Raw genomic sequence first — 19981 nt, forward strand, 5'->3', positions numbered from 1 at the left:
GGTTTTTAAGAGAGTTATTTATGGAGGGGTCCTCTAGAGCAAAGCTTCTCTGAGGAAAACTTAGAATCTACCTGGCTGACCAAAAAGTTTAAATTTTTGGTTTAATCCGTTCCATATTTTATAACTTTTAAAGTGTCTGTTATGCCATCTTACTAGCAGTCCATCCCCTCATAGTGTTTTGTATGTTCAATGATTGCCACACTTCCATAATTTTCTGTTTCTAAGTGGAGTAGATTCTGCTTTTTGCTTAGAGTTATGTATGGAAATGCAATGTCTTGTACTTTGTGCTGCTCTACACCTGATGAGGAAAGAGGATCTTAAAACAGTAATTTGATGCTTAGCGTTGTTACCCAAGGTTCATCCCTGCCATTGAGGAGGAGATGAGCTCTGGAAAGCCACTGTGCTTGTTTCCTCTTGAATGGACTCTCATTGATGTTTTTTGAAGTGTTACTAAGAGACAGACCTATATTCATTGGCTGTGTCGGTTCTTAAACATGAGTAAATTATATGTCTTGGTTGTCATTCAGTGTCAGAGTCATAACTGAATCATATTTATTTCAACATTTTCTTGTTGGAATTCTTGGAACTACAATAATAGTACTTACTCAGTCTCTAAAGTCCTGGTTTTCCCAGTCTTTCCACGATCAACTCTTTCTTGTACTTGTCACTTTCTGATTCACCTCATGTTTCTCAAACTGTGAAAGTTACGACTCACTCACTTTCCTGGTCAGGAAACAAGAGTCTTGTTTTCTTCTCTCTCTTCTGTGCAATAGACTGGGTTTTCCTCCGAGAAGCTTTGCTCTAGAGTTTTACAGCCTCCATAAATATCTCCTGGAGTTGCTTGCCAGTCCAGCATGAATCCTTCCTCTGCTTTAGAAAGGAAGTGGTTTTGGTTTTAGAACTTAAGGTCCAGTGCAGCATTTACAGAATGGGTAGATCTGCAAGGCTTTTTCTGACAGTTTCTATTGCAAACAAATCTCAGAACGGTTCTATGAGCAGAAAGAAGAAAGGTCTGTAGCATAACTCTGAAAGGTACTGTTTCCTAGGACAGAACTGTTAGTGATAAGCCTGTCACTTTGTCAGCTTTAGTGATCTCTTGTGAACCTGTCTGAAGAGAACTTTTGTACTTTGATTACCACTTGGCCTACTTGCATGCAGATCCTAAGTTAAGATTTCTCTCAGGTTCTCTTATATTTGGGGAAGATATGTAAGAAATGTTCTAAGCATGCAAATTCTTCAGCATGCTTTTAATGTGAGCATCTGTCAGCAAAGAATAAAGTCTTCGGGGAAAAGGACTGGTTCTGCTTCATACCCCTAGGGCCTAGTGTTTCCTCATAACTGTTCCATGTTCCTCAGGACTTTGCTTTAAGCACTGTGTTTCTTCTCTCATGTATGGCCAAGGCTTGGGGGACTTTAGAGGAAGTATGATCTTCAGGATTCCTGTATTTTCTTAGATTCCATATTACTTCCTGTGTTCTGCTTTCTGCTTTGAGAGTCCCTGAGAACCACACACCAAACTCAAGTCTCTGAGAATCAAGGGTTTGGAGCTGAGTTTGCAGGTTGCTAGGATCCGAGCTGTCTAATGAATGGTTCCTTTCTGATTGGTCTTCTTTATAGTTAAGCTGCTTATATCCATGTAGTGGCAGAACACTTTTAGTTCTCGTCAATGAGACTTTAAAAACTCCTGAGGAAAAATACACCACAAACAAAGCTTTTAGCCAGGTGGCAGTGATGCTCACCCTTAATCCCTGTGCTTGGAAGGTAGAAGCAGGTAGATCTCTTAAAAGTTTGAGCCAGCCTGGTCTACTGAGCAAATTCCAGACAGCCTGTGCTACACAGAGGAGCCCTGTCTGGAAAAAGCAAACAAAGTGTTTAAGAGAGCAGTTATGAGTAGAATGTTCAGAACTAGAGGTCTAAATAAAACATAAAAATTCTCAGTTTACTGAAGAGCTAACTTTGTAGTGTGCTTCTTGAAAACATTTTTCTTTAAGATTCATAACAGCCTTGTGAGGTATGTGAAATTTCATTCAGATGTGAAGAATTAATATCCAGGGGTTGAAATTTTACTTAAGTGGTAGTGATTGCTAAGCTCTAAACCCTTACCTCTCTGAGGCTAGTCTCAAATAATTATTTAAGCTCTCAAACTTAGGAGCCTCGAAGAAAATTCCATCTGATAAGTAGGTTTCAGGCCTTGTCTTCCTTAGCCTCCTAGCTCTTCACAGCTCTTGTATCACAAAACTGAACCCAGGTAGGACACCCTTAAGAATCTTCTTGGAGTCCTAGTCCTCATTCTGAGGGTGGTCTCTGACAGGTTCAGTTTTAATGGATAGGCAGAGATAGGATGACGTAGTTGTCTGAAGTTAGAAACTGGGATGTGTAATATGTGACAGAGTAAGAATAGCATTTGGCCTGGGAAGAGTGACAGATACTTAATGAAGGCTTTTGTAGAAGATTCTGTTCAGGCCTGTTAGTCAGGATTCTCTAAGGAACAGAGCTAATAATGAACTAATGTACGGTTGTAGCAAAAGTCTTTCATTGAGAGCAGTATTTTAAACATGACTAATCTGAAGCATTTAGGACAGCTGAAAATTTAACTTTGGGAATATTCTAAGTTTCAGTTGTTTAATATATATCTTGTTTGTTTGTCTTACTGGTTTTGTTTTTAATCATGGAGCTGTTTTTAAAGGCTGTGTTTGCTAAATTCATTTTTACTGTGTTGGGAATTGTATTTTTGGTTTTAAATGAAAATGAATTTTTTGTGTTCTTCAGATGTTTTGGCAAGCCAAGAGCAACAGATGAATGAGATAGTTACAATTGACCAGCGTGAGTATTCATTCCTACAGAATGTGCCCATCTATCAGTAAGAAATATTTCTTTGTTAGATAACTTCACATTAAAGCTTTCAACATAACTTTCTGACTGTAGAGGGCCCAAGCAGCCAAACTAAGTCCATGTAGACCAGGAATAGAGAGCCAGGTTGCTTTGCTTACCTGAGGGCGTATTTGTCTCTCTCTAAACTGAAAGCTGATTCTCCTTAATTATTCTTCAAGTTTTTCTTTTAATTTTTTTATTGGTTATTTTGTTTATTTACATTTCAAATGTTATTCCCCCTTCCCAATTTCCCCTCTGAAAATCCCCTATTACACCCCCTCTCCCTGCCTCCATGACGGTGTTCCCCCACTCACCCACCCACTCCTGCCCCACAATCCTAATCTTCCCCTACAATGGGGCATCAAGCCTTCACAGGACCAAGGCTTCTCCTCCCATTGATGCCTGACAAAGCCATCCTCTGTTACATATGTGGCTGGAGCCATGGGTCCCTCCATGAGTACTCTTTGGTTGGTGGTTTAGTCACTGAGAGCTCTGGGGGGTCTGGTTGGTTGATATTGTTCTTTCTATGAGGTTGCAGACCCCTTCAGCTCCTTCAGTCCTTTCTCTAACTCCTCCATTGGGATCCCTGTGCTCAGTCTGATGTATCAGTAAGGCTCTGGCAGATCCTCTCAGGAGACATCCATATCAGGCTCCTGTCAGCAAACACTGCTTGGCATCAGCAATACTGTCTGGGTTTGGTAGCTGCATGTGGGATGGATCGCAAGGTTGGGCAGTCTCTGGATGACCTTTCCTTCAGTCTCTGTTCTACTTGTTGTCCCTGCATTTCCTTTAGAGAGGAGCAATTCTGGGTTAAAATTTTGTGAATGGTGGGTGGCCCCATCCCTCAACCAGGGGTCATTCCTAACTTGTGGATATGGTCTCTCTCCTCTTTGTTGGGTATTTCAGCTATGTCATCCCAGTGGGGTCCTGGGAGCCTTTTGTTCTTTTGGCATCTGGGACTTTGTGGTGGCTACCCCCCAAGGTCCCCATCCCCATTGCCACACACCTCTGTTCATTTTCCTGACCCTCTGCACACGCACGCACACACACCCGTCTCTTCCCATACCTAATCTTGCCCTTCCTCCCTTTTCCCCCCTCCTTTCTACCAGCTATGCACGCTTGAGGCTTGTTATATGAGTCTTTGATAAGCTGAATTATTACTTAACACTTGATAGACTTAGCTTTGTTGGTACTTGCAACTATGTTTTATTCATTTTGGCTGCTGAATTGCTTGTCTAAAAATGCGCAAAGTTCCCCAGATTAGTCGGTTTTAGGTAGTCTCCTCAATGTCTATTTCTACCTCCCAATTCCAGTGAGCCCAGCTTTCTCACTGGGCTTGTGAACTTACAGTCTTCGAGACAAATGTGAGTTCTTAATAGTTTAAATGTTCATCATGTTTAAACCATTTTCATAAACAAGTTTATTATAGCTTTCTGATAATGAATATTTGCCATTCCTACTTTGGAATAGAAAATTTAACTGTCTGTAAGCTGAGATTCACAAACTGAAGTCTTAACATAATTAGAGGAACGTTAATTTTATTGATTGCATTTATTTTTACTTTCTAAATTAGAAGGAAAATATATTTCCTTTTTGCCTTTTCTTTTAGCTGTGCAAATTATTCCAGCATCAGTGCCTTCTGCTACGCCGACTACTATTAAGGTTATAAACAGTAGCGCAAAGGCAGCTAAAGTTCAAAGGTCCCCAAGGATCTCAGGAGAAGATAGGAGCTCACCGGGGAACAGAACAGGTATTTTTGCATGAACTGTTATCAGAAAACTTGTCAAATTAGATATATAACTTGTCAAAACATATATATGTGTGTCTGTGTGTGTGTGTGTGTGTGTGTGTGTGTGTGTGTGTGTGTGTGTGTGTATACATATATATGGCAGTATTTAGCTAACATTTATTAAAATATTAGTTTGTTTTTACTTTGGTTGAGGTTGGACCAGTGCTTGTGCACTGCCTTTGACCTGTGTTAGCTTCTTACATGACCTATGCTTGTTGTGCTTACGGATTTAGGAAACAATGGTCAGATCCAACTATGGCAGTTTTTGCTTGAACTTCTTACTGACAAGGATGCTCGAGACTGTATTTCTTGGGTTGGTGATGAAGGGGAATTCAAGCTAAATCAGCCTGAATTAGTTGCACAAAAATGGGGACAACGTAAAAACAAGCCTACAATGAACTATGAGAAACTTAGCCGTGCATTACGGTAAGCATTTGTTTTTGTTTCCTAATACCAGACTTCTCTAAAAGTGTAGCTTCTTATTCTGATATAAACCTGGTATGCAATCAAAATAAAATACTTAAGATTGTGTGCACGCTTCCGTGTGTGTGTGTGTGTGTGTGTGTGTGTGTGTGTGTTGAGATGACTCACTGAAGAAAGCCTGCTGCCCAGCTGAATCTCCTCTCTGAGTCCATGTGGCAGGAGAATAACCAGCTTCAGGCTCGTACACACCTACACCCAGAGAATAAGCAGAGAATGCGATTTAAAAAATCTTTTTAAAGCTAATTGTTTTATGCATTATATTACAAATTACTTAAGAGTTCTCCTTATAATTTTGAGGTACATAAAGCTTTTTAAAAAGATTATTATAAGATTATTTGCTTTAAATGATTTAAAAGCATATCATTTGTGTTCAAAACCAACCTGCTGGTGTTGGGGATTTAGCTCAGTGGTAGAGCACTTGCCTAGGAATCGCAAGGCCCTGGGTTCAGTCCCCCCCCCCCCCCAAAAAAAAAGAACAACAAAACCAACCTGCTTATTAATCTTAAATATTTTTATAGTTACAAAGACTATTTACATGTTGAATATATATTGTATCAATTCATGATTTTCTGTTTTTGCAATTACATTCACAGTTTTATCCTTCTATATCTGCCTAAATCTGAACATCCAAGTGTAGAGCTTGGCCTGGGTCTCCCTAGTCACTTTGAACAAGCTTAGCTGGAAAGACCTCCACTACCAGGTGCTGGGAGGCTGTGGGAGGCTTCCACGCTGCAGGACTGTCCCCAGGGTGGACTGGAATTTGTGCCCGGCTAAGTTGCTAAGTAACTTTTCTTGGTAGACCACAAGCAGAAATGTCTGAGTGTCCATATACATAACATCCTAAATTGGAAAGCACCCCCCTGTATCCATCAGCAGACAAACGAGTGAAGCGGTTGTGATAGACTCAAGGACTGCCACACAAAATGTTACAGAGTCAGGAAGGGGGTGGTTCAAAGGACTTTGTGGTAACTGTATAACATAGCCTATGAGTGTGTCTGCTTAGGATAATTTGCTAAAACAGGAAAAGCAAACTACAGCATTTGTGGATATGCCTTTAAGGAAAAAATACAAAGAAAAGCAGGGAAGTTACTGTCTTAAAGCAAGCTTGTGTTTATACTTTTAAAATAACCATGGTTGGAAAAGAACAGAGTGTTGCAGTTATTGACAGTGTATTATTAGACCTGAGTGATAACTTAATGGTGAGTCGGCATTTTGAATGTTAACTTTTGTGTCTTTTCTATTTATGTGGTAGAGTTCAAAATTTAAGAGGTTTTAAAAAGTAGTTTGATAAAAGTAAGTGGGGGCAGCCATGTGATAGTGCAGGGAGAGGTCCATGCTGCCGTGCGGTGCTGTGAATGTATGCCCTAGGCTGAAGAAGGGGAGTATCAGACACTCAAGGCTTAGGTGTGTGGGCTTTTTTTCTTTTACCAAGAAATGATGATCACATCAGTCCTAATTACATTTTAGAAATAATGAAACCACTTTCTTTTTTCCTTTTCTCAAATGTCTATTTATCATAAACATGTATTTTTAAACTTCGTGACAAGCAGTTTGGCGGTTAGTAAACTCAAATTCTTTGTGGCTGTGAAGTCTGATGTACAGAGTAGCTATAAACTCAGCTGCTTCTGTCTCCGTGGAAGTGTACTAAAGCAGCTCTCTAGCGTGGGCTCAGAGTCTGCTCTGCAACGGTAGGCTAGACAGCTGTGCTTCTGTGTGATGCCCTTACCTCTTCCTGCAGCTACTTCTGACCCCTCCAAAATGTGGGGAGCCTTCATAGAATAAACGGAAGATGAAGGCATTTCTTTATTGTATTAAATATATCATAATAGAGTATTTTTATGAAACAAAAGTGAACTTCACAACCATCTGTAACTTTTTGTTATCTGGACTCTTATAAATATAGCTTATATTTTATAGAGAGGTAACTGTGGCAGTCATTGTATGCTAAGCACTTTATAAAGGTTATCCCTCTATTCAACAATTCTGTGAGGGTATCAACCTCATTTTGTGGTTGAGGACTAAGAGAGTAAAGGAACTAGGATGTTCCTGTGGTCACAGGCAGCACATCCAGGTGGGAAGCTTTGCAGCATAGTCTCTGGCTTAAAAGCCCTGGTCCGGTGCCGTTGCCACCCAAAGCTCTTTTGTGTTGTCTTCTTATTAGTAATTCTCTTGGTTTCTAAATCAGTGTTATCACAGTTGTTTTAAGTTTTTGGAGTAATGTGGACTGAAGTTTTTGTAATATTCTGGAGTTTGATTTGTAATGCTAAGAACTCTGTGGTGTCAGTGTTAACTATTGTAGTGGGTACAGAACTTGGCTAGGCTTCTGTTTGTAGAAAAGTCTAAATCGTAGGGAGTACAAACTCTTTATCTTTTACCAGGTACTAATGTGGTTTCTCTTTTTAAAGGTATTATTATGATGGGGACATGATTTGTAAAGTTCAAGGCAAGAGATTTGTGTACAAATTTGTCTGTGACTTGAAGACTCTGATTGGATACAGTGCAGCGGAACTGAACCGCTTGGTCACAGAATGTGAACAGAAGAAGCTTGCCAAGATGCAGCTCCACGGGATTGCTCAGCCAGTCACAGCCGTGGCACTGGCTGCTGCCTCTCTCCAGACAGAAAAGGACAATTGAGATCTAGGACCTCCTGAGAAGTCTTAAGGTTTTTCTTAAATATTTAGAGCAAGCTTTGCTCTAACATTTATTACTGAATTTGAATCTTATTTCTAGAGTGTACAATCTGATGCATGATTTTTTATAAATATTTCATACTCTTGTGAATTTGAATCTTTTTACGTTGAGCATATATTTTAGAATATGTTAAAGGATCACCACGATGCCTGCAGGCGAGAGCAGGTTCATCGGGGGTAGTTTGCTAACAGTCAGGAAAGCTAAACTGGTCAGTATTAATGTCTACCCTACCAAAAAATAGCCAGGAGCGTCTGAAGATGACAGTAAGGAAGCATTTCCAGAAAGCAGCCTGGAGTAGCCACTGCTGGAGTGTAGCTGTTTCCTCTCTGCTGCTTTACATAGAGCCTGAAAAGGGAATTTTCAGCTAAAGCATGTGTGCCTGTTTCATCTAATCAAGCAGAGCTAAACAGTCATATCAAATAAAATTATATGATAATTGCTAAACTATCAGGTTATTAATTTATATATTTGCAAGTAAAAAATAAGTTAACTGGCAGAAGAAAGTGTTGAATGAGACCCAGGTTTAAAGCTGGCTTAACTCAAACCATTATTAATGGTTTCTGTGTAGATTACTCATTATGTCAAGCCAAGGACTTAAATTATTTTGAGAGAGGCATTTAATTCTAATAAACCAGCTATTGCAAAAATTTCAAAATGATATCTTTTTTTTCTCTCAGACTTTAAAGTATACCTCAGTTAGAAAGAAGAAATTGGTTTAGTTTTGACTTCCTCTTTTTTAAGAATTAATCTATGGTACCAGATTATTATGCAACACCATTTATATATTCTCTTCTGTGTTTCTGATAAAATGAAGACTTTAGATCAGATGAAAGTGTTTAAGGTTTGAAGTAAGTTCCTTGTGAATAGTTATGAAAGGGTGTTTGCCTGGGCTCTGTAGGAGATCTTCTTTAAATAAAGTTTCCCACTTGTTTCATTTTTTTCTTTTGAATATTGCATATATGACTCTAAAAATACTATACACACGGCTAGCTAACCACTTTCTACATATATGAAGACAAAGTTATTCAAGGGGAGATTAATATTTCTAAAATCTTTAAATCTTATATGAAATGCCTTACTGCTTGCTAACACTAAGAAGAAATGGCTTGAAAAGTCTTGTTTATTTTAAAGTATTATCCGTAAATCATGATATGAGAGATTAGCATATAGTTTTCATAACAGAAAGGAATTCCTCAGAGCGGTATAAAGGCTACTTTATGTACACCTCTCATTTGTTTTTCTTTCAATTCATTCCCAAATTGGCTTTAGAAGAGTTGATGAGGAGAGAAAGCACATGCAGTTGCAGCCTGATGGTGCGGCTTGGAGTATTAGGGAGGAGAAAGAAGGGTTGCTTACCTCCTACAGCGTAACGTCCAGTGCCGGGCTGTCAGGCTTCAAGTGTGGCCAGCGTCTTTATATTAAGTCCTTTAAGATTATACAGGAAGTAGTTAGAGTTAAGTTGGATCTTTTACTTTTGCTTGTATGTATGTGTGTAGGTACACACACACACACACACACACACACACACACACACACACACACGCACGCACGCACGCACGCACGCACACGCACGCACACACAACAGTAGGCTGGCAATTATTCGTACAATTTGCTCACCGTGATTTGAAGACTGTAGACTCTTAGAACAATCTCTAGGCCTTGACTTCAGATGACAATTAGGTTCTCCCCATCTCAGAAAGTCTGGGGAGCCATAACTCACTGCTTCAAAACAGAAGATTTTCATAGTCCATCAGAGCTTGAGAATCTTAGAGTTACAATGTTTTAGCCAAGAGGACAGACTTTGTGTATCATTCAGAGAAATATGTTTTTAAGGAAAGGAACATTTTTATTTGTTCTAGGTCCCTAAAATCAAATTAAACATGTCCAAATGCTTTAAAAAACAAAACAAAACACAAAGCTGGCTTCTGTAGATTGCTCTCCTCAGAAGCTGTTGTTTGCTGTGTTTTGAGCACAGGTCTCAGACATGAGCTGCTCGTTCTCTTCAGCCCGTGTCCTTCCATCCACTTCACACAGGATGTGGAAGGGCTTCTCCCTGACTCAGCGCTATTACTCTGTCTCCACCTAGACTTAAAAGTATTTGTTACTTTTGAGGCCACAGTTTGCTATCTTCTATTAAAACAAGTCATGTTATAAAAGAATATTAACCCGTGGTATTCCTTGCTCAGTTTTGTTGTGCATTTTTCATAGATCATAAGATACAGTTAAACGAAAACATCAGAAAACTGACCATCTTTTGTACCTTGTAAGTTCAATTATAATGAAATGTTCATTTTGTTAGGAAGGTTTTCCGTGTGATGTTTACATTGAGCTCATTCTATACGTGTGCTGGCCTGAAGTCTGACCAGTTGTGCCAGCATTTTGCAAAGTCCCTTAGGGAGGCAGAAGTCCTAGGTGTGGCTGAGCTCCACATGATGGGTTAACCAATTACAGTCATTTTGGTGTTGATCCATGTAAATAAAGTAGGAAAAATTATTCAATTTTTCTCCCCAGGTAAGCAGTGATGCTCGAGTATGGTTATTTCTTTTAAAGAGTGTACCTCCAAATATTTTTGGCAAGTTCTGTCATTTTCTGCATTTGCCATTTATGCTACTGCCTTTTATAAAGAACTAGTGTATCCTTGAAATAGCACAAAAAATGTTTTAAAATTTATAATTGCAAAACAAACCTGTGACTGACTTAATGTCCTCAGATAAAGGCTATAAAAATGTTGATATTTCACTTATTCCCAAGAAAAAAAAATACTCTCAGTCTTTTGTAGAAGAGAGGAGAGTTTTTGCATACATTTTTACTCTTTAAATAAAGACACTTATACTATCATAATAACAATTATGTATTTCTTTGTTTTTTTGTAATTTTACATAAAACAGTTATTTTCTATTTTTACTCAGATAAATATTTGTGCATAAAATGTAAAAATAGTAAATGAGAAAAATAAACTATTATACAATAAATTCTTATGTTGAAAGGTTTTTGGTTTTTGTTTTCTTCTGGAAAAATAATTCAGGCTCCTGGGGTCTACTTCTGATAAATGTACTTAGGATTCCTCTGTATTTCTTTTCTTTACTTGAAGCCTACCAAAGTACAGTCTGTCTCTGTCTCTGTCTCTGTCTCTGTCTCTGTCTGTCTGTCTGTCTCTCTCTCTCTCTCTCTCTCTCTCTCTCTCTCTCTCTCTCTCTCTCTTTCTCTCTTTCTCTGTCACACATGCACACAAAAATGAAATAAAAATGTAAGTTTGGGTAGACCAGATTCTGCCGAATGTAATTAGTGGGTTGAAAAGAAGCATATTCTCATCCACAGAACTAGGGTAAGAAGAGTGGCAGGTAAAGCAGTGAGGCTGACCACTTGTCAGAAGGCAACCTGAGGGCTGGAGAGATGGCTCAGTGGTAACGCACATGCAAAGGACACATTTGCTAACTAAAGGATTTATTATATAGCTTCTTCCTGCCTCTACAGATAACCTGTATGTACATGCAAATACCCAGACAGAAACAAATGCACTTAATTGAATAATAAAAATTCTTTTGAAAATGCTGTTCCTTAAAAATAATAATTATTAAGCTATTATATTTAACTTTTCCCCGCCTTTTTTTGTAGTCAGGGTCTGATTGTAATCAGTAGTCTGAGTCCAAGCTTGTCATCTTCCTGCCTCTGGCTCCTGAGTCCTGCAGTGACAGGATGTTTCAGACAAGACTTTACAATGTAAAATGTCATTGGCTGCTTTGTAACCCAGCAATGTGTAAACTTGGGCATGCTTAAATAAGAAACTAATACTTATGAACTGCATTAATTTTACAGTATGCTGTTTCCCTTTAATTGTGAGTGGTGAAAACCATCTCATCCTAAACTGGGATTTGATAACAAATCAGTCATAGGATCACATACATACATACATACATACATACATATATATATATACATACATACATATATATATATATATATATATATATATATGCATGTGTATATATGTCTGCTTATAGTAAATAAGCGTAAGGACCTATGATTTGTTGTAGTGGAAATTGGTGCTCATTTCAGGTAATGGTAAAGTGAGCTGAATATGTATGACTCAGTGCTCAATTGAGCACTCCATCTTAGATGTGTCAAACATTTCATTTACCTTTTCACTTATTTTTTCTTAGCCCTTTGATGTGCATATCAGTACTATCTAATTTACAAATGGAAAAGTTGAGGTCTAGATATGTCAAGGTTACTTGTTTAAGGGCAGGCTAGACTTAAAACCAACACTGATCTTTTTCCATTGGGGTAAGTCTCAGTAAAGACTACTAATAGGTTCACTAACAAAGGTGAGGTGTGGCCAGTGTGTTGAGCAAGTGACTCACACAACTGGGTACCTTTCCTGTGTCACTTGGCTCCATCTTATCTAAAGTGAGATATTTGTGTTAAATATAGCCAGCCTTAAATCAAACGTGGTTGTAGGTGTCAACATTGGCTACTGAACCACAAGGTGAAAAGTTGTTAGACCATCTCATGAAGGATGGATGCATTTATCTGGGGATACCTGAGTATATACATCAGTCTTAGCATCTGTTATGTGACAGAACTTCCAGGGAAGACACAACACATCTCTTGACCCATAACAGACCAAAGTATAGATACCACTAAAGTAACTGGTGAGCAGGAATATGGGTGAGAGGTTATTTACAGGAACAAAAATGAGTCAAAGACAGCTGTATCACTAAAGCCCACGCCAGTGTGGATGACAGTTCACAAAGCACACTACACACATAGCCTGCAGGTAGCTCAACAGATTGGAGAATGTCCTTTACAAGTTAGCCAGGCAGCAGCTGCATATGCTGTTAATTCCAGCACTGGGGAGGCAGAGGTCGGAGGACCTCAGAGTTGAAGTAAAAACTGGTCTACAAAGTGAATTCCAAGATATCCAGGGCTACACAGAGAAACTCTGTCTTGTGGCGAGGCTCAGCTGGCCTAAATCTACCTGGAGGCTGGTCTGGTCTCAGAGTCTTCCTTGCAGCTCAACATCCTTCCATTTAAGAGGAATGCTCAGCTTTTATTGCTTATTCAGGTAGGAAGGAGCCTAGTGAATCTGGTTAGTTTCAGGGACTTCCTGAAGCTGTCTTGAGGTGTTTACCTTGGTTGAATAGCTTTCTACAATAGGAAATGTTCCAATCTGGAGGAAACCATTACACAACAGCATTCCAAACACAGCTCAGAGATGGTCATAAACTCCATAATAGGATGTATTAGGACCATTCTTGAAAAAGAAACTGAACCATGATCTGATAAGTCCCCGAGTTTAGGACTGGTTTATAGAAAAAATAAAGCAAAAAGCACCTGTTAGTTACAGGGATATAATCGGCAAAGTACAAGTGAAAAAGTGATACAAATAATTCTTAAAAATGTCAAGTACAGAAGCTGCAAAGATGGCCCAGTACTTGAGAAGAGTATATGCTGCTTTTTGAGAGGACCAGAGTTGAGTTCCCAGCGTTCCTGTCAGGCAGCTCACAGCTACCTGTAACTCCAACTCCAGATGATGATGCTCTCTCCTGCTTCTGTGGATATGTACACACACACACACACACACACACACACACACACACACACACACACACCCCTCTTTAAAACAAATTACAAAAATAAAAGGAATATGTAGGATAAAAGATATTTATAAGTCTTCTCAAATGAATTCAATAGTGTGTGATCTTTGGACCCTAGTTACAATAAATAAATTATAAGTGAGAGTTAATTAGGGAACACTGGATAATTGAAAATCCTGAGGTTGCTGTACATATTTTGGCAGCAATACTAGTTTTTGTGGTTATAGCAAAGCAGGGGGAGGGGGGCAAAGAGGAAGACTGTCCATTAGCAATGTACTTTGGGTCAAGATGAAGTGCTATGACATCACTCATTTGTTTCCCAGTATTTCAGAGAGTGGAATACAGATAAAAATGGCAGTTCAATGCAAGGCTGAAAACTTGAATCTGGGTGAATAATGCGTGATCATATTATTTTATTGCATATATGAAATCAATATTTGTGCACACAACTTTAAAATTTACCTGAGGGCTGGTGAGATGCCTCAGCTGATAAAGGCTAGGCTCACAACCAAATATGTACAAAACTTACTTGGAACAAGTGTCAAGATTGAGGACAATTTTATTAATGTTTGAGGAAAAACAACAAGGTGGCAAGCTGTAAATCTCAGAAGCCACCAGGAGAGAGATGGAGGAGAGAAAGTTGTGCCTTGAGTTATGGTCTGAGAAACAGATTCTCATCAATGGAGATCAGCAAGTACTTTCGTTAAGGTTTTACTGCTGTGAACAGACACCATGACCAAGGCAAGTCTTATAAATGTCAACATTTAATTGCAGCTGGCTTACAGGTTCAGAGGTTCAGTCCAGTATCATCAAGGCAGGAGCATGACAGCACCCAGGCAGGCACGGTGCAGGAGGAGCTGAGAGGTCTACATCTTCATCTGAAGGCTGCTAGCAGAACACTGACTTCCAGGCGGCTAGGATGAGTCTCTTAAAGCTCACACCCACAATGACACGCCTTCCAGCACCCAGTGTGTGAGGGAGGGCCTCTGGAAAGACTACCTAGATTATTTCATTATAGGGATATATTAGTTTCTCATTAGCATAACTTTTTATAAAGATTTCATGTGTGTGCATGTATGAGTGTGTGTGTGTGTGTGTGTGTGTGTGTGTGTGTGTGTGTGTGTGTGTACCTGAAGGTGTCTAGAGGCCAGAAGAGGATGTCAGATGCTCTGGAGTAGGACTCTAACACAGTTGTGAGCCACCAGGCACAGGTGCTGGAAACTGACCTCCAGTCCTCTGAGATAGTAACAAATGCAGTTAACCACCAAGCTGTCACTGCAGCCAGCCCTTCTTAGTGTGTCTTTGTGTGAATCAGATTTACTGTGGGCCTGGCTAGATTAACTCTTCAGGAAGGATCTAGTAGTGTGTACTGTTTACATTTTTGAAGTAGATCAGAACTTCATATCTCTACCTAAGACAACCAAAGGTGCATTTTCTTTCTCTTCTTCTTCCTCCTCCTCCTCTCCCTCCCCCTCCTCCTCCTCTCCTCCTCCTCTTGCTCTTCCTTCTCCTCTTCCTCCTCCTCTTCTTCCTCTCTCTCCCCATCTCTTCTTCCTGCCCTCCCTCCCTTCTTCCTTCCTTCCCTCCCTTCTTTCTTTCTTCTTTCCTTCCCTCCCTATCCCCCTCCCTCTCTCCCTTCCTCCCTCCCTCCTTCCTTTCTTTCTTTCTTTCTTTCTTTCTTTCTTTCTTTCTTTCTTTCTTTCTTTCTTTTCTCTTTACAAAAAGAAAATAGCTTTTTAAAAAATGATTCACAACAAATCCTGATGTCTGTACCTTGTTATCAGTGTTTAAATCCCAGGGAAGAGTGGAAAAGCTGATATTTCCAGTGTTAGGGGGTTACTAAAGAAAAGCAAGGGTGGGATCCAAAGCCAGCCATTCTGGAGAGATCCATCCTCAATGGTCTCCGAGGCTACTTTTACCTTGGTAGCCCTCTCACATTTACCCCCAATAGTTGTGACCCTAAAGTCATTGAGGAGATGGGACACACCTGCCATCCTAGCACTCTGGATCTGTTAGCATAGCCCATGAGTTCTCAGCATCCAAGGACTGGGAACTGACACGTAGGGCCATACTGCCAATTCAGAATTTTTCTTTGGACAAAGAAATAGAGCCTCCAATTGCTGACTGGTAACATTCCCTGAAGTGTATCTGAAATCTTAATATGATTGATTTTAATGCCACATAAAATCAAACTGAGAAATAACTTTGTGGAACTTTATGTCAAGTATTTTCTTCGACTGTGGGTTAGGACTGTCTAGAGGCCCCTTCACCATACCATTGGAGGAGTTAGGGGAAGGACTGAAGGAGCAGAAGAGGATTGCAACCCCACAGGAAGAACAGCAATATCAACCAACCAGAAACCCCCAGAGCACCGGTGACTAAACCACCAACCAAAGAGTACACATGGAGGGAGCCATGGCTCCAGCTACATATGTAGCAAAGGATGGCCTTGTTGACATCAATGGGAGGGGAGGCCCTTGGTCCTGTGCAGGCTCAATGCCCCACTGTAGGGGAATGCCAGGATGTTGAGGTGGGAGTGGGTAGGTGGGGGAGCATCCTTATAGAAGCAGGGGGAGGGGATGGAATAGGGGGAGTTGGAGGGGAAACCGGGGTAGGGGGACAACATTTGAAATGCAAATAAATAAAATATCCAAAAAAGAAAGAAAAGAAAAGAAAGAAACCAATGGCCAAATGCAACCAAATTTGGAGAGCATGAAAGGTTTGGGGACAGCAAGAGGTTCCTGAAGGTAGGATTTCAGAGTAACTTCTAACTGGAACCATGCACGGAGAAACAGGCTTGAAAGATAAAATATTAACGACAGCCTTCTGATTGTCACTTTTTCTTCCCAGTGCCTTTGCTGTATGTCAGTGTGTTACCCAGTCAAAAATTACTTCTAAATGAAGCCCAACTGACTGGAAGGTGCCTCGGGCAGTGCTCTTAGACTTTGCAGTCTAAGTGACCTCGCTGCAACTCTGCTCCTGAAAACTCAGTTTGCTCACTTCTGTGGCGTGCACATGCAGACACCTGTGCAAAGCCAGCGAGCACGGCCTGGCACACTTTGGCTCCGGGGAAAAGGTGGTTGAATGCCATGACTTGCAATGTTACTGCTTTGCACAGAAAGGTTTCTATTGCTACAACACAATGGAGTAGCAACTTTAATTCTTCCCCGCCATCATTCCTCAGTGTTTGTCAGCTTACTAAACCTTTGGAAATTGCTGTTCGAGTGGCTGATTTTCAGGAAGAAAAATTATTAAATGAGTTGTGTTTTAGGATTCGGACACAATGTCCAACAGTTTCTGAAGTGATCCTAAAATGCCTCTGCCATTTTCTACTATGTATTTATGAAGCAACATTGTCAGAACTGATAAAATAAAAGTATTTATCAACTTGAAAAACAATGGAGAATCTGTGAATCAGGCAGTAATTAATACTCAGCTGAGACTTTGTTTTTTCTTTTAAAGATGTATTTATTTGTTTTACTTAAGTGTCTCTGTCTTCAGACACCAGAAGAGGACATCGGATCCCATTACAGATGGTTGTGAGCCACCATGTGGTTCCTGGGAATTGAACTCAGGACCTCTAGAAGAGCAGTCAGTGCTCTTAACTGAGCCATCTCCCCAGCCTGAGACTTTGTCCTTTATGTAAAATAAACAAAGACATTCGTCTCATTACTGTGCAACTTTCCTTTCTTCCATAATCAATGAAAAAGCCATATGTATGCCAAGGAATTGTTTGTAAATAATTTTCCTTATGATTCATTATCAATATAGGTATGGTTTCTATGTTTATTGTATATACCAGTATATATCATGACCTGGGTCATGCAAAAATGTCTGAAGCAAAAAGGAGCTGTGATGAGAGAACAAATGAAGGACTTACCTTTTGGGCTATTGTGGTCCATGACAATCTCAGATCTCATTACAAAACCCACTGATGTACCGCAAGGGCGTTGGTGTGAAAGTGAAGAATGCCAGGCTGTCTTTAATATTTTATCTTTCAAGCCTGTTTCTTGGTGCACGGCTCTAGAAATGGCAGGTCGAGTTTATCTTTTGGGATGCACATGGATCGTGGTTCCTCCTGTTCTCTGAGGTTGAGACGCTTTGCCTGTGTCATTTCTGGTCTTCGTTTTGGCCTTCTGTGTAGGTGTCTGACCACATTAGGATTATGTACCTATGCTCACAGCATATATGTGGAGGCCAGAGGAGAACATCGAGTGTCAGCCTTTAGGTACCTTTACCTTTTGTTTGAGACAGGATCTCTCATTGGCCAGGCCGACTGACCAACATGTTTTCAGGTATCCTCCAGCCTTTGCCTCCCATCCGGCCATTGCTGGGATTATAGGTGCACAGTACAGCACCTAACTAGTGCCCGGCTTTTTAATGTGAATTACAGGGGACCCAAAAGTCCTCATCTTAATGAGATGGGAAGGCCACTGACAGTCTTCTCCCAACCTCCAGCCCTTTTATTTTCCTACTGCTCCTCTGCCTTCACACTGTCCCTTGTGGTCCTAAATTGACAAGACCCTCTTAGAATAGGTGTTTTGAAACTACGCTCCCCTAGTCTCTACCTAATCCCTATCCTGGGGCTCAGTATTTGGCACCCCTCCTTCAGCCTCAAGGTAGGCAACTATGACTTCACAAATCATTAACAAGACTTGCAGGCATTAATAAAACAGCTGCAAAGACCTCCCAGAACACACAAATATTGTCAAGTGTTTGCAGAGATGTACAGTAATAGGACATTTCCTTCAAAATATGGCAAAGTTGATATTTCCATTCGTCTCTGCTTTTCCTTGCTTTTCCTTTTCCATTAACAGAGCCCCTGTCACCCCAAATGCCCCAAAGAAACACTTTCCAGTGCCCTTCATCCCTCTGTTCTTCGTCCTCCACACCATCTGACAGTGGGGATTCTGTCACTAATCGCTCTCACAAATCCGTCCTCTACTGACCACGATGCCTAGGCAGAAGGTTCTCTCTTAGACTTCTGGATACATATCTTTAGATGAGGCAAGTTAGAGTGGATGCATTTTTTTAATGGACAGATTCTATGTTGTTGAGACTGACTTCGGTTTCCTGGGCTCAAGCAAACCCCACCCCCAACTCTCACCTTAGCTTTACAAGCTGTGGGGACCACAGGTGCATGCTCGGTTTGACTGAATCTCTCCTTGTCGAATCGACCCTGGTTCTGATGTACTTCAGCTTGCCAGTGGATCTGTTTTGCTAACCCGTGGTGATTGTCTTCGTTCAGAAGGGACACTGGCCTGCATTTGTATTCCCTTGTATTCCTTGCTGATCCCCAAAGTCAGAAGTATGTCCTTTTCTAATCTCCAGTGACTTGAGTTTAGTGCTGACAATGTTTAAATCTCCGATAGAATTACTGATGAAAACTGCCTGGTCTCTTTAATCATTGGAGAAATTTAGAAGAAAACTTCGATTCCTTACAAAATGGTGAAAGGAAAAAGTTTAAAATTGCTCCCTAGACAAAAGTTGAAGCCAAAAGCAGGCCCTAGAACTGCCTGTTCCAGAAACTAGCTGATCACAGAAAGAGTAATTGCACCAGCTGGTTCAGCCACTTTGTTCCAGGAACTAGCCAACTGTAACAGCAGTGGACCATAATAGCAGCTGACCATAGTAGCAGGAACTGGATAACCATAAAGTTAGATTAAAATCTTAAAGAACAATCATGAGAAACAGGAGGTTCTTCCTTGTGATTCGGTATGGTTTTTCCTTTAAATGCCCCTTCTTGTAACCATTCGAGGTTGAACTCCTCTACCCCTGTGTGGGATACGAGTCTCGACCCCAGTACACTGGTTTCTGACGTCCCTATCAATAAACCTCTTATTGATTACATCTGAAAGACCCCCTCCCAGAAAGGGAATTGTACAAGCCCAAGGCCCTCAACTATAGAAGTAAAAAGTAAGTTTTTAGATACACAGACTAAGAACTCAGATGTGTCCAAGCTTTGTGGAACAAGCTGATCCATCATTTAGACGAAACAGACCATAAAAGAAAACAAAATACAGAAACCAGTCTAAATTATTGGTATTGCTTTATGGGCCACCTAACAAGAGATAAGCTCCTAGCCCCTGACATTCCGGACGCCCCAACCTGCACGTATTCTCTTGCTGTGTGACAACCTCATTTGAATAGCCAATTGGGTGTAACCATACATCCACACCTCACTTGAATCCACCAACCATGCATCTGCTTCTGTAAGCCTGCTTCTGCATCCCAATACCCTATAAAAACCCATCCCTGGTTCTGTTAGGCGCGCCAGTCTTCCGAATTGACTGGGACGCCCACAGATACCTGTGTATCCTGATCAATAAAAATTCTCTTGCAGATTGCAGCCTGTGGACTCGGACTGGTCATTGGGCTCGAGGATCTCCCTCCTGAGAGAAGATTCTCTCTGAGAGTCTTACACATCAAGATTGGTCTCTCGTGAGTTCTTGGGGGGGTCACGTCATCCCGAGACTTGAGTGAGGGTCTCCCCGTTCCGGGGGTACTTATTGATTTGAGGCGGAAACAGTATCATATATGCACCAAAGTA

General features: G+C 40.5%; 1 protein-coding gene across 5 annotated transcripts in view; it reads left to right on the forward strand.

The window, feature by feature from the left end:
• Gabpa (GA binding protein transcription factor subunit alpha) overlaps positions 1 to 10824 on the forward strand; it is a 29021-nt gene extending 18197 nt beyond the window's left edge. For 4 of the 5 annotated variants that reach the window (XM_063270664.1, XM_063270667.1, XM_063270666.1 and 1 more), the window contains 4 exons: positions 2770 to 2823; positions 4481 to 4621; positions 4894 to 5086; positions 7549 to 10824. In XM_063270664.1, coding sequence (XP_063126734.1) covers positions 2770 to 2823; positions 4481 to 4621; positions 4894 to 5086; positions 7549 to 7777 — 617 coding nt within the window. In that variant the 3' untranslated portion in view covers positions 7778 to 10824. The remainder of the gene's footprint in view (positions 1 to 2769; positions 2824 to 4480; positions 4622 to 4893; positions 5087 to 7548) is intronic. The other variant, NM_001108841.1, reaches the window with a different exon arrangement.
• The last annotated feature ends 9157 nt before the right edge of the window (positions 10825 to 19981 follow it).

The sequence above is a fragment of the Rattus norvegicus genome, chromosome 11 (genome assembly GCF_036323735.1).
Source record: "Rattus norvegicus strain BN/NHsdMcwi chromosome 11, GRCr8, whole genome shotgun sequence".
Taxonomy (NCBI): Eukaryota; Metazoa; Chordata; class Mammalia; order Rodentia; family Muridae; genus Rattus; species Rattus norvegicus.